The sequence below is a fragment of the Lissotriton vulgaris genome, chromosome 9, assembly GCF_964263255.1.
Source record: "Lissotriton vulgaris chromosome 9, aLisVul1.2, whole genome shotgun sequence".
Taxonomy (NCBI): Eukaryota; Metazoa; Chordata; class Amphibia; order Caudata; family Salamandridae; genus Lissotriton; species Lissotriton vulgaris.
In genome coordinates this window covers 547,861,094-547,875,935 of record NC_141697.1, presented here as the reverse complement: position 1 = coordinate 547,875,935, position 14,842 = coordinate 547,861,094, and the positions used below count along the sequence as shown (strand labels likewise).

The window sequence follows — 14,842 nt, the reverse complement described above, 5'->3', positions numbered from 1 at the left end:
ATTGACATACTATTATAATAAACAAGCAATGGTAATTCCAATCATTCTGTAACGTCCTGAACGTCTCAGGATCGTTAACAGACACGATAATGAGGACGCAACCACTTGTGTACGGTTAGTTATTTTAATGAAGGCAAAAATAATACAATACGTAAACAAAAGAAATAGTCACTGGAATCCTCCAGTCTTTCTACGTTACCAACCCACAGCACGGATGGTCTTAACCGTCCTCTGCAAATACGCCGGTCCCGGCGTATGCCAACAGAGGGCAGATTATGAAATGGCCGAAAATGCCAATCGATATGCTGTGAGGGGCACGAAGAGTGAGGGGGAGAACAGAGGAGTCAGGGAAACACCCAGCCGGGGTCTCTACCTGAAGGGAGCAGCCGCTCAACCTCTTCCTCGTACTGCACCGGGACGCGAAGTCACCACCTGGTGCTGCGTCACCGATGCCCAAATCAAAGTATGGTGATGGGATCGAGAGCAGCCGCTCGATCGATCCTGTGGACTTCCTGGACTGTAACGCGGCAAACACCTCCCGGTGTGCGTCACAGCTGGTAGTCCCTGAATCTCGGGTCGGGCTGGGAGCTACGGCTCCAACCAGCGCAAGTGCTAAGGCGCCTGGACTCAGCCGAGTCAAGGCGAAGCTCAATTGGTGTCCGGTAGAGCTTCCGGGTCAGAAACAGGTTGAGCTTGGCAAGACACGGCCCAGGGAGTAACGACTCGACCTACCTCCGTTCTTGCCTGACAGGAGTACCACTCCGGAACGCTGCTCTTCACGAAGCAGGTATGTCGGTGGAACACAATATCCGACAGCGTTCTTCCTCCAGGTTCCTCCTTTTATAGGGCGTGTTTCCTTGAGTTATGTAACGGCTTTCCCGTTTACATAACATCTAACTCGGTAAGCAACCTGGGAGTCGTAGTCCGTTTTCGCTGGTGCTGGTTTACCCCTTCCTGACGGGAATTCTTGACACATTCTTGATTATATGTAAAGGTAAGTAAGACCTAATGGCATTGCCAATGTTTGTTTAAGTATTGTTACCAAAAGTGAGGTCCATTTCCATTAACGAAGATTCCACCCAGAGTGGTAAGGAAAGGCAGGCGGAGCAAAACAATGTTCCATATGGTCTCCAGTCCCTCTATCATCCAGTTACTGACTCCTGAGCCAGCTTTAGCAGAAGACTCCAGTCCACAGTGGCAGCCGCCACAATGAAGAGGTGGTGGGGTGGGTAGTGGGCACTGGGGGACTGCGCGAGGTGGAGCACGTGCAGGGGGTAGTAATAAAAAAATCTAAAAAATAAACACTTACCTGGAGCTACTGCTCGCCTACCCCATCGCACCTCATCCTTCCAAGTGGGGCAGTGTCATGGTCTCCCTGTCCAATCCCCTCGCTGATGTCAGAGAGCAGCGCAGGGATTAGCCTGAGCTGGCTGGAAAGACACTCAGACCAGGGAGTCTGTGGGGGTTTCTCCAGCACGGCTGTTCAATGCAGCCCGGCTGGAGAAATCTAAGCACGCATGTGTGTTTTGGTTGGCCTGAGAAGGCAGGCACAACACTTATGCGCACTTATGGACTGCAGATAGCATTCCTCCTCCCCATGTCCTGCCCTTCCCTGCACAAACTCGCTAAGAGCCGGCAAATTAAAAATAAAACGATGCTAAAAGATCGTTTTATTTTTCATTTGCTGGCTGTGAGCCAGGCAGGGGGGCGGCGCTCCTCCGCCATTGTGGAGGAACCGCCGCTGCCAATCCGCCAGTTCCTCTGGCTTGGACCTCTCCAAAACAGAGAGGGGCATATTTACAAGGGGGTATCACCACCAGAATGTCACTTTTAGCGATGTTCTGGTTGCGATATGCTTTTCTCCATATTTCCAAAGCGATGTTAAGTCCCTTTTAGTGGCTTAACGCAGCCTTGTAAATAAGGCCCCTTTACACGCATTACTAAGCATGAAAGGGGAGGGCAATGGGTGTTGCTGTGGGTGTTTCATCGCAACACACTGCTTTTGACGCTGTCCCATATTTACAAGGAGGTATAAATCTGAGGCAGCACCAAAAATTAAGGCAACACAAAAGCAGGCATTAAAATGGCGAAACGAAGAGAAATACTTTTATTTCTCCTCGTTTTTGCATTTTCTATGTGTGCTGCATTCTGTAGCAGACATAGAAAGAGCAAAATGACATTAATGATTGTTTATGTGCTGGAAGGTGTCCCTTCCTGCACACAAACAATCATTAAATAATGAAAATTTGCTACTTCTATGTGTGCTGCATAGACAATTATCACCTGCCACAGAGGCACCCTTGCACTATTTCGCAAGGGTGCCTGCGTTGACGCAAGGCAGCTAAATTTAGCACCAGCGCTCGTAAAAACACAGAGGTGTGCCTTACTCTAGAGACTATGGTGCATCACTGCATTTTGAAAACGTTGGATCGCGGCGCAGTCAAATGTGGCGCAGCTCCACGCTCCAACATTTTCTGAAAAATATGCCAGAGTGAGGCTCTGGACAGTCAGGAAATGGACCTTAATAAGGCCTGTGACAAGTTACAAAATACCATCAATCTTCAGGACCATTGTCACCAATGAGTAAGTTTTCATATCATAGTGTCATACCCACCCAGATACAGAAAGTTTGTTGTGGTACTGTATTGATTGATGTTGCATACGATAAGGGACGCACCCCTTTTAGTTTTCAGACCGGGTAAGCCCATTCAGACTGCTGCATATGAGTCTATGCCTACAGCTCCTTGTGGAATGCTTTGCACTTTAGAATGAGCTCTTGGAGGGGGTACTGATGCCATTGCAATGGCAGTTCGGGCTGGACTGTTCCCATGAGGCACCGGGTCAGACTGATTTGCACATGGCCATGTCTGAACTGGGGTGGTGTGGAGTGCAAAAAAACGATGGATTTAGGCCCAGATCTCTGTACTGGGGTGAATGTATGACATTGTTCTGCATTCTGTCCATCAACTGTGGTTTTGGCATATCGATGAATGGCATGACTACAGGGTACAAAGGTACACATGCAGCCAGACAGGCACTGTGGACTCACCGAAGAGCGTGGCAATCACTACCACAAACAGCTTCATCTTCGCCCGTGCCTGTTTCTTCTTCACAATATTGCCTCCTTGAAATGTCTGAAAAAGTAAGAAAGAGAAAGGGGTCATTTTACTCTGAGAGATAGTGGTTAGAGCAGTTGGATTGCATGTTTACCTTGGAATCTTCAATGACCTCAAAATATGGGCAATCCTCATACCTGGGGAGACTGTTTGGTATCAGAGGAGCCATCACAGCGAAAAGGAGCACGTATGCCCGGATTCCCAAACGTTTAGCATCGGGTATGCATTGCATTTGTAACACTAACCTGACCTGAAACCTTTTTGGGGATTAACAAACCAACGCTAATTGGTTTTAGCGTTGATTTGTATGGAAAAGTAATGCAAAGCAGCGCGAAATGCTGCTTTGCATTACTTTGAGTCAAAGGGCATTACACGAGTGGTACATTGGCATTCCTATACAACCACCCATGCTTTTTGAAGCTAAACATCATCTACTAGCATTAGTCGACAATGTTCAGTCCCAAAAATTAACAACACTGAAAAGCAGGCGTTAAAAGCAGACGTTTTCATTTCTCCTTGCTTTTTATTCTTTGAATGTGTGCTGCACAGCACACATACAAAGTAGGAACACGTTTTAAACTTCTAAAGCCGTAGTATTTTGTACAGGAAGCAGGGGCGGCTCTAGGCTCATGGCGGCCCTGGGCAGGGAGCGAAGGCAGGGGAGCCCCGATAGAGGGGGTCCGGGCGGGGCGAAGCGCGGAGGCCAGAAAAGGAGGGGGGGGGGGAGGGGTCAGGGTGTTTGGAAGTGGAGCAGAACCAGAGGCTGCCAAATCCCTGCCAGGGGCCGCCACGCAAATATGTATCCATCCTCAGAGGATTATTATATAAAGGATATATATTGTCGTGGTGGCCCCTGGGGTTTGGTGGCCCTGTGCAGGTGCACAGCTTGCACGTGCCTAAGGCCGCCCCTGCAGGAAGGGACCCATCCTACACAAAATGTATGGTAGACTCAGGCACACACCCTAGCTAAGGAGTTAAGGTGTGTGTCTGGTGCAGAGCAGCTGAAATCAGCACCAGCGCTAAGGATAGGGGAGGAGAGCGGCCTATCTCTGTGAATATGATGCTCTACTGCTCTCTCCCTGCTACGCAAATCAGCACAACATTTGTGGCTGTTGTGTTGCATTCCATGACTCCTTTGAGAATATGGGCCTTGGACTGCAGTAAAGGAAAAAGATACCCCTATCTGGGGTGCAAAGTATGCACATGTTATACAATTCTGCCCCCATTCAGAATATTCTTTCGGTGAGTATTTTCTGTTTTCCTCCCTGGTATTTAGTTCCTTCAGTGGTCTTCTGTTCCTTACTGTTCAGCCAAGCATTCCTCACAGAAAAAGTGAATTTACTTTTAAGTGCTAAGGTCCTAGGTGGAAGACCCAGATAAAACATGTCATCTTTGAATGAAAAGCAGGCGGTGGCAGGATGAAAGGTGGCATGGAAAATAGTCCAGGATCGACTATGCTAGTTGGGTCAAGGTGAATTGTGCAATGATCTGTTTCTCATGTGTAGGGAGTGGCACCTCTGGAACCAGCTGGTCCTGGTACAAAGGTTCACAGCAATCAAATATGTACACTAGGGAGTCCACAATCTCTATGGAAGCAGAGACAGGGAAGAGTCTACTGGGAACTAAAGGCCATATGTACAAAGCTCTTTTCCTCCTTGAGTGCAGAGTCTTACACAAAAGGGTAAGTTTTCCTTTGTGCATCAGGCCCTTAGGGATTTGGGCATTCTGACACAGTCTCCCAATCACCATGCCATCTCAAATCAAATTTTCTCAAGCACGAGGACTTCAAAGTATTTAAGTGTTATACAAAGAAAAACAGAAATGCTTTTGAAGGGTCTGGAATCAGCTGTCAGCCTCTATTTATACCTCTTTATTATTTTATTCGAACAGAATCTTAAAAAGAGAGGAACATTTCAATCTTCAACCATGATTAGCATGAATTCGAATTCGCAGAGTGGGGTTACAATTGTACATACAAAATATTCACCCAAAAAGAGGGGGAAATTGCAGGAGATCTAGAAAGCGGAAAATCATTACTAAGGTTCCCTAAAGGGCATATACAGACTGGAGTTAGGACATATTCATTACTACTGTTCCTGCCAAATACAATAAAGTGCATAGGCAGACTTTATACCAAAGTGCATATAAAGTTGAGTAATGTTCATTACTACGGTTCCTTAGCAGACTTTTACCCAAGCATGAGAGAGAAAAGGAGGAAGAGAAAAATAGGAAATCAGAAGCAAAGTCAGAAAGGAGGGATGAGAATAATCTACTAGAGAAAGATAAGCAGAGAGGAAGAGAAGGGAGGTAAACGACAGTGGCATGTGGTGAAATTAAGATGAATCACCCTTGGTATGTAGCACACCCAGTATTTGGCAGCCCCGGCGGGCTCCTAAGAAAAGTGTTGCCCCCATGCACTCTTAGTTTTAATTGTCTTTTTTTCTTGTAAAAAAAAGCACTTCTAATCATCCCTACCAGATTCCCCTGCAGTGGTTCCGGCATATTAACTGTGCCTTAGGTCAGTTTCTTTGGGATGGGAGAGCGGTGAGGGTGGCGATCTGGACATGCTTCCTATCTACGTATTGTGGGGGGCTGACAACCTCCGAAATCTGGTCCTATTAAGTTGCATCGCATCTACATGTCTTAAATGAATGGTGGTATGGGGACAGAGAGGACCAGCCTATGCCGTGGAGCGGCGCTGCATGGGTGACCGGTCCCTGCTTTTCTCCTTTATTCTGCCCTGATGAGGTGTCCCCTGCCGTCTACCATGAGAATTATGTTTCACCTATGAAGGCAGGCTCTGCGGAGGATGGGCTGGTGGAATAGGCTGACCCCAGAGACCCCACTTTGGCACAATTGGCCTTTACCGCTGCTGCTGAATCACAGGTTTCGTGACTGGGACAACATTGGGATTTCTACTCTGGGGGACGTCATGCGGGGCACGATTTTAAAATCGTTTCAGGATATCCAGAAGGATTTCCAGATGCCAAAGACCCAATTCTTCAAATATTTACAATTTAGACATGCTATCTCCCCCAGCTTGGAGGGTCTCGACTCCTTGCCGGAGTTTAGCCCAGTAGAGGCTAAGGTATTTATGGGAGACCTCCTAGACCATAAGATCTCTAAAATGTATCAATCCCTGGTTACACATTGTTCCCCCTCCTTGCAGCGTCTGAGAGAGGCCTGGGAGGGAGATGTAGGTCTGATGGAGGAAGGGGACTGGACAGAGGCCTTGACCTCCCCGCGTGGGGCGGCTATTGCAGTAAGCCTGCTGCTTATTCAATTTAAATATCTTCATAGGGTCTATTTTACCAGGGTTAGGCTCTGGAGGGCGGGCTTGGTGGCTTCCCGGTGTATCTTCGTTGTGGGCTCGAGAAGGGGACCCTGCTACGCACTATTTGGCACTACTCTGCACTCGCATGGTTTTGGAGGGGGCTCATGGCCTGCCTTTCTGAGATACTGGGGTGGGAGCTTCCTAGCTCGCTGAAACTTGTCCTCCTTCATGTGATGGAAGGGATCAGGGCAACATCTATAAGCGCCACCTTATGCTCCTAGACTTTACCTTAGCGAAGAGAGATATAGCTAGAGCCTGGAAGGTGGTGGTGGCTTCCTCGTTCTCGACTTGGAAAAGAGGTTTGGACTTCTGTATGGGTCTCGAGATTCCCATCTTTGAAGCTAGGGGGTGCCCCCGTAAGCATTATAAGATCTGGAGTCGCTGGGCGGATTATCAATGTTTGGAATTGGAGCTGCTGCGGGGGGCCGGACCCAGGTCCTGGAATGACCTATCGGCCTCCTCTGTTGTCTTTATTCTCTCATGGGTTGCCCCTATTTCCATGGCAGGATCAGATATCTTAAACACTGGGCTTTTATGTAGAGCAGTGGCAGTCTGGTTTAGAGATATGCTTTTCTGGAATGAGGAGATAGTGCATTGGGGGGTGGGGACGGAGGGTGGGATGTTGGGTGTTTGCAGGGGTTGATTTTATATGTATCACCTTTCATATTCTCATGTTAAAATAGTTAAAATGGTCAAAGTCAATTTATTTTGTATGGTACATGTGGCAGTTGGCTCTGGGATTCAGAGGTCAGCATTGTATGTGTTATTTTGACAAATAAAATTCGTTTTTTTTTTTAAAAAAGCACTTCTGATAAATGTTGCTTGGTAAAACGCAATGAATGCCAGGAAGAGCTCTAAATGTTATTGCCAACAAACAGATAAATAAAGTGAGAGGGAATTCAGTGATGCTTGGAGGAACAGAAGCCCATGACAGACTGATGTCAGGCAGGGCAGCTAATTGAGTCGACTTCAGCAGAGTTGATGCTGGTAGCATGATTAGGGAGGGCACTCACCTGAAAGCCAGAGCCTCGAGAGACGGTCTGCCACCGGTTCAGTGGAAATCCATCGGAGATTTATAGACAGAGCCCAGCCCATTACTGTTTGAAGATGCAATGTTAAATAAACAACTCAATGCTTACACAATCAAATTTTCTTGGCTGTTGACCCAAGGAGTACATTAATAATGATGTAATCTTTAGGTGGAAATAGATCATAAAAGTATACACTATTGCTTTATTGCATTCATAAAAGTCCCATAATCGCCCCTGCGAAATTTGTTCCAGGTGACCGGATACATCATTTATTCATCTTAGTTTCTGCAGGTTGATTAAAGGTTTAGGACCTGACAAGAGTTGTGCGGAAGAGAATCCAGCGGTGGAAACTCCTCAATCTTTAGGATACTATGTTGAGAGGATTCCACCACTGCTTGCTGTCATATTATGTGAGGCTGTAGCAGTCATGTAAAGCCCTCTAGCACCTAACAGGTCTCTTGACTTTAGAAAGCTTGCCAGATGCAAATGGCTCGACTTAAAAATGAATTAGACCCACAGGCAGAAGTGAAGAGTTTTAAGTTTTTCCTAGACAGCAGCAGAGGTGTACGTTTGCACAGATCGGAGGGAGGAGAGGCCAAAAACTGTGATAACACTGGATTCTTATCTTATCTTTTATCATATCTTACTAATTCTAATCCTCAATCGACTGGATCTTTATTATCTGCTAAGGAGTGTAAAGGGGAAAAACTCAAATTTACCACATAATCAATCAAAATAAATCTTGCACTCTGAAAGATCACTGACTTCGAAATCAAATGTTAAGGGATTTATTACAAAGCCAAAAATAACTGAACACACAAACACCTCAACACAAGGTTAAGAAAATAAATGGGCACTAATACAAACATAATCCTATGCAAGAGTCTTATCAAATTTAAAGTAAGAAGAATAGTTAATTCTAGAAGCATCAGGCACGCAATGACTGCTTCAATCTTTATTTTAGTATTCATTAACCTAGAAAAGAAAATCAATTAATCTGTCCCTACACTGTCACTGAAATGACATCCCTACTTAGCATCATTCCCAGGCAAGAGAGAAACATGTGTCAATAGTGGACTTCTTCAGATGTACACTCACTTTGCATAGATAAGTAGCCAAAGCTACAGAGTTCGTTCTAAGGTGCTCCTTCTAGCTTTCCCTCTAGTCCTCAACTCACCACCCTCCGGGGCACTAACCCTAATACAAAATCATAAAACAGTAAAACACACCCTTTACACGCCCCTTTGGACAGGTCTTCATTTCCTGTACTTTTCCATCGAGACTCTGACTTCATCCAAAAACCGTTGGTGTGTCCTTGGGTCCCAGGCACCTTCTCTGCTGAAAGTATTAGGTCTGCATTCCTGTACACTCCCATGGTGGCTTCTCCTACCATCCTAACTCCTAAACAAAAGGGTTATTCTGCCTAACGAGATGCGTGTCCTTGCACCTGCAACAAAAAGCATGTGAGCCAAACAACCTTGCACGCACACAAAATCTGCTGACTACCTTCGACTGAGAGCCTTCTCAAGGAAAAATAAATTTGGGGCCTGCAATATTCAGCTAACATAAGAAATCACAAACAGGCTTCTCATTGCAAAGCATAGGAAATCATCTAGGTCTTTACATGTTTAAGCATACATCTCCAAATTCACATTGCATGCATTGATTACATTACTCTGCATACATGAATAAGCAGAACTACACATGCAGACTTTAATACGGTGCACGTTTACCCCTAATGCATCACTTTATACGTTTACTAATTCATTATGTATCATCTAAAATACCTTTTCGATTAAACACTACATTGAACTTCAGAAATGACATAGTTACATTTCTATTCGCACTAATATATGCTGCTTTACTACTATATTTCTAATGACCACACGTTAATACATTCCTTTCGATATGCGGGTGCTAACTATCTGTGATTATGATGTATCCCTACAATTATCAGAATAACATGACGCTCTATCAACTGAAAAGGAGCTACCACCAAGGAGGAAATCCTAAAGCATGGAACTTAAAGGATGATAGAGCGCTTAGAACACAGAGATATGGAAAGAGTGTTTCCAATTAGACTTGATTTTAGAAAATTTAAAGAACTGCAGACTATGTTATGCTATGAAAACGTATAGAGCACACGTACAGCCAAGGGTTATTCGGCTCTGTGACAATCAGAAGCCATATTATTTGTGTGTCCGGGGACACAATGGGCATATGCGCAGGCTTTGCGCCCTTCTGGGGCACTTGGTATTACAGAAGGGGCAGCAGACTCTGGTGCAGTCCCTTCTGTAATACTGAAAGCGCTGGTATACATACTGTGCCAACGCTTCCTCAAGAGACCGTTCCCTCATTTGTATGGGGGCATGTCCCTATGCAAATGAGAGAATCCATTTGTCTTTGCACCCGCACCGTATTATAGAGGCAAAGAAGCTCTCAGGAGGCACACTGTCAGTAAACCCCCTGATTGCAGCCATCTGCAATCAGGGTCCCATGGACCCCCAGACATCTACTTGTAGGCTGGTTGAGTCACTCACTGCACCCACCTGCAAGGGGATCTCAAATCCTCTCTAAAAGTGCACGCATGTTGCAACCTGCACAGTAAAAACACAGAGCGGCTTCAAAGCAGCAGCTCAGTTTTTCACCTGAATATGCTACCATTATGGCAGCTCGAGTTTGCGACTGAGCTATTTCTACCATTTTTAAAGTACAGTATTGTGGATTTTTGTCATTTGTGGTCTTGTGTTAAGTCTATATAAAAATACTTCTTTTAATACTACAACCTGAGTGGGGTTCATCTGTAGTGTTCACAAATGCTTTACACACTGCCTCTGAGATAAGCCTGCCTGCTCGTGCCACGTTACCAACGGGGTGAGCAGGGGTTATTTTAGGAGTGTACCTCCTTGCCCTGACTAGACGCAAGGGTCCCTATTTGGTCAAAGTAGGTACCTACCTCTGCCAACTAGAGACCCCTAAATCTAATAGGTTCCATTGGAACCCTTTTTGAATAAAAACAAAACATTTTCTGGGGAGCAGGGAGTTGCCCGGAGTACCACTGCCTATTATCAAACCAACTATTATAAAGATTAAAACTTTTTTTTACCATAGCCCATTTCTTTTAAGGAAAACAGGCTGCATTTAAAAAATATTTTTTTAAAGTTCACAGACATGCCTGTGACAGCCACCAATTGCAGTGAGTTGTAATTTGCGTCTTAGCTTCTGAATACTGATGAGGTCAATTAGATTGCAACCCACTATGATTGAGAATTTTGTGCATGGACCTATTAGTGCTTAGGTCGGTTTGTAGATTTTGCACTGGTTATAAAATACTGGTTGTGTTTTGCAGTCATAATTTTGTGGCTAGTGCTTTGTACATCTGGCCCATAGAATTCATGTAAATTTTAGAGTAAAAGGATAATTATGTCTTCCTTTAATGGTTTAAGAATATTTTCCTTCATCAAAGGTTTAAAAAAGAGCAAGGGTGCGATTAACGCTAGAAGAAATTTGACTGATGAAACTGTGTGGGAAGGGATCTAATGGCGAGCGATACTTGACCTGAGTAAAGGTATCAGGAAGTCCATGGTAGAAATTTGGGAAATAAAAAAGATGGAAATTCTTCCAAAAAAGACGAGTTAGATGGGGAAGATGGAGTAAAAGTTGATGTTGCCATGAGTATATCAGCAATATTCTGAACACTGCTTGCTGAGAATTACCTTAGTCTATTGCAATAAGTTCTTTGTGATTTCCTCAGTTCAGACTTCTACAACTTAAGTTATTTTGTATATTAATTTTTGTGTCCAAGTTGCAGTCATGACACCAGTGCTTTTTTCATGTCTTGCGGTGTATATTACTTTCAGCAAATCCTCAGAAAACCAGAACACGTGGTTTGCTTAGCTTAAGAAGACCTCCATACGGGAGAGCAGTGGACCAAAGAGCATCATTACATTAATTGCAGTAAGCTAAGTAGCCGAGAGATCAATTGACAGAGTCATCAAGTTCTGACAAAGAAGTTAAGTTGGCACAAAGCAAAGAACTAGACTATCTCTCAATTCATATGTTGTTGTTAAAAAGCATTGCAGGACAGATGGCAAATTATGAAAGTTAGGAGGCTCTAAATCTCAGCTGAGACATGATCAGACAAAAGGATGCACATTGACTGAGAGCTAAGCCCTACAGGGGTGCAATTAGGATTTAGAATGCAACCTGCCTCGTAGGTTGGGGCAGTGAACTGAGTTATGGCAAGATAATTTGGAGAAACACATTGACAATTTGTCACTTAAATCTCAGGGTCATGAAGTGCAGATTTGTATCCGGTATGCAACAAGCAAGACTTGCCAATATCTAGGTGGGAGGGAAAGAATATTTGAAAAGACCTACCCAAATTAATTTTCTTGAAGGAACGTCGGGCATATTATCAAGGGGGTTTATCTCCGCATTTTTGGCTTTAAAAGCCAAGAAAGCGGAGATAAAATTATTTCCCTATTACCTAGCTGTCGCTAACACCAGTTAGCGACAGCTAGTAGGAGATAGCGACCATCTTGGGCCCCGCTTTGCATGTCAGTGATATTTATCACTAATGACATGCAAAGGGGGCGTGTCAAGATGTTAGCGACTGGAAACAGTCGCTAACATCGCTATCTTTTATTACCAACATTTTGAGATATTTGCGCTAAGCGCGAATATCTCCAAAAGCTAACACCTGCCCCTGAGCAGTTCTTAGCCATGTTATCCAATGGTAGGTGGATAACATGGCTAAGAGCATTAGCTCGGTAATGCATGAATATCGCTGACTTTTCAGCGATATTCATGCATTTCGGTCGATTTTTATCGCTTAGGAGATAAACCTTGATATTAGCAAGGTTCCTAAGCGATAAAAATCGCCGCAGCTCGGCGATAAAAATATCCCTGCTAAACTAACATATCGATAATTATCGCTAGTTGTTGGTAATATGCCCCTAATTTATTCTTCGGAGCAGTGCAAATTAGTGGCAGATGGTTTCTGCCTTTTAAATATGAAATTTCTGTAGATCAAAAAGTCATGTCTTGAAGGTCCCATTCCTCCAGCGATGTCTGACTTGGTCATTTGCAAACAGTACAAGTTTGGCCTTAGATGGTTTTATTTTGAGATAGGTCCTCGACAACCTTGCTTGGGTGGTGGGTGGTTGCAATATGGTTCTTTGGCTGGATGATTATAGTATCTCTGGCCTGGTTCAGTGTTCTAGGCCGTGAAATGGTTAGTGTGGATAGAATGTTCATTTTTACTTATTCCACCAGTGTCTGATAGAAAGGTCAGAGAGGACCTGGACGCTGAGGTGGTAACTTCAGTAGCTCCTGATAGGCTTTAGTGGAACCTAGGTACTTGAACCCTATATGCACCCTGTAACTACAAATAAGCTCACTCTATGTTGTACCTGAACATGTGAAAACTTCTTACTACGAACACAACAGTGATGACGGGGAGAACTGAAGGGAACTGTACAACATGGAACTAAAGAAACCAAAATTGAAGGACAAGAGAAGATGTTAGACAAGAAAAACAAGAAAAGTCCCCACCAGTGACCGTCCTTCTGCCGGCCTTGCAGAAGAAGAAAGCTGCATCCAACTCAATGAGAACTGCAACTAAAGCCTTCATGGTTTCTTTGTCAGTTTTTAGGGAGAGGAACTGCACGGAAGATTGGAATGTAAAAGATGTCAATGTCAAGTAGGGCAGTGATGCTTGGTATGGTATTGTGAGGCAGGCCGTACCAGTGAGTCCTCAGAAAAGCAAATGAAAAGCTGTGAAAAGAAGATGTTTAGATGGTTAAAGAAGAAAGCTTTTGTTGTTGTTCCAGAGCCTGCTGTGTGGAAAGATACAGCATCCGGTAGCCCTGAGTAGACTTACTGAAAAACAGCTGTGATACAGCGGTAATTTCATGGTAAATTTTTCAAATGCAGAAACCTCATCTACCTCTATTTTACCGCTGAAAAGGTGCTGACACCATGTATTACCTTCTGGAGACTTTACATAAACATGAACAGTCAAAAATGCAATTATTATTTAAGTTAAAGAAGAGAGTTGTTGAGTATTTTAAAGGGTTTTATTTTCTAGTCAAAGTTAATTTTTCTCTGACCCTTTATTCATTAGACAAATATCAATCAGGTTACAGAATTTTGAAAACAGGAAAAATTGAATTAAATACAGAACATATTATAAGTTGCATACAAAGCATTCCATAAAGGAAAGGAATAAGGCATCAAATGTCAATCAGAATTCATTAAAGAGTTCATGAGTGAATTATGCAAGGTTAACCAATAATTCATAATTTGGTAAAATCTCCCATAAAGAGAAATAACTGCACGATACAAATGAATCCTTTAAAAAATGAGTTAATTAGTCAAAGCATAAACTTACAATTTTAGCAAATAAACCTGTTTTAATCGGCTGCACTCTCTGCCCTGTTGATGCTCAATCTGCCTGTCTGTTTTTAGTAATAACACAGCCCGCCCTTCACAAGTCCACAGAGGAATGTGATCTGCCTTGCCAAAAATATGACGTGCAAGGTCTTCTCAGAAAAAAATAATATGAGCAAGACACCCCCCACCTCTCCTCGAACTCAATCTCCTCCCAGGCTGCAGCAATCTCCTCCTGTGATGTTTCTAGTACCTAACCCATATGATGTCTGGTCGCTCCCTCTCGAAAGCTCACACGCTCCCCTAAAGCCTAAGAGCCTCCAAAGAGGTCATTATTTATACTCTTGGCAGAATACACTAATAATGTTTCAAATCCCAGCAAAGCCTGCACTGTGACTGGTCAGCACAGACGACCAGAGGGTCTCACCATCCTATTTGCATTGCAAATTTCAAACCATACCAGTTTAAACAAAAGAAGTGTTAATGATTAATACATTTATATGTTTGAGCAACATTTACTAGGAAAAATGTTTCAATCCATTTCCTCCTTCCTGTCACATCGAACACAGGAAGGATACTTTAGCTAACACTGGTACATTGGCACGATCATAACAATGTACAGTTCACAGTGGCCTCAACTCCTTCCGTACTTGAGGCCAGCTGATATAATCTGCGCATGCTCTCTTCTCTTCAATGCAATTCACAGCCTTGCTGGATTCACAGGCAGCCATTTTATCTTAGGCCCAAAAACAAAAAAAAACACATAATTAGTATTAATTTACTAAATAAAACCCATTATGTTTTACCTCCCCCATACTAGTACCCTGTATAAATGATTACCTAGCAAAGCTATTCGTTTAAAGAAGCTTTTCTTATTATTTGTGCACAACATGCAGAAATGTGAAATGTACAACATAACATAATACATGCACTAGTGTACATTTTCAAAGCTCACACAGTTAATACAT

At 43.7% G+C, this 14,842-nt stretch overlaps 1 protein-coding gene across 1 annotated transcript in view; it reads right to left on the bottom strand.

Annotated features, from left to right (window-relative positions):
* Positions 1–7,498, bottom strand: part of LOC147691757 (uncharacterized) — a 51,965-nt gene extending 44,467 nt beyond the window's left edge. Inside the window, exons 1-2 of the mRNA XM_086938050.1 lie at positions 7,464–7,498; positions 3,050–3,134 (exon numbers count right to left, since the gene is read on the bottom strand). Of these exons, the coding sequence (XP_086794176.1) occupies positions 3,050–3,086 (37 nt within the window). The 5' untranslated portion in view covers positions 3,087–3,134; positions 7,464–7,498. The remainder of the gene's footprint in view (positions 1–3,049; positions 3,135–7,463) is intronic.
* Positions 7,499–14,842: the final 7,344 nt, after the last annotated feature.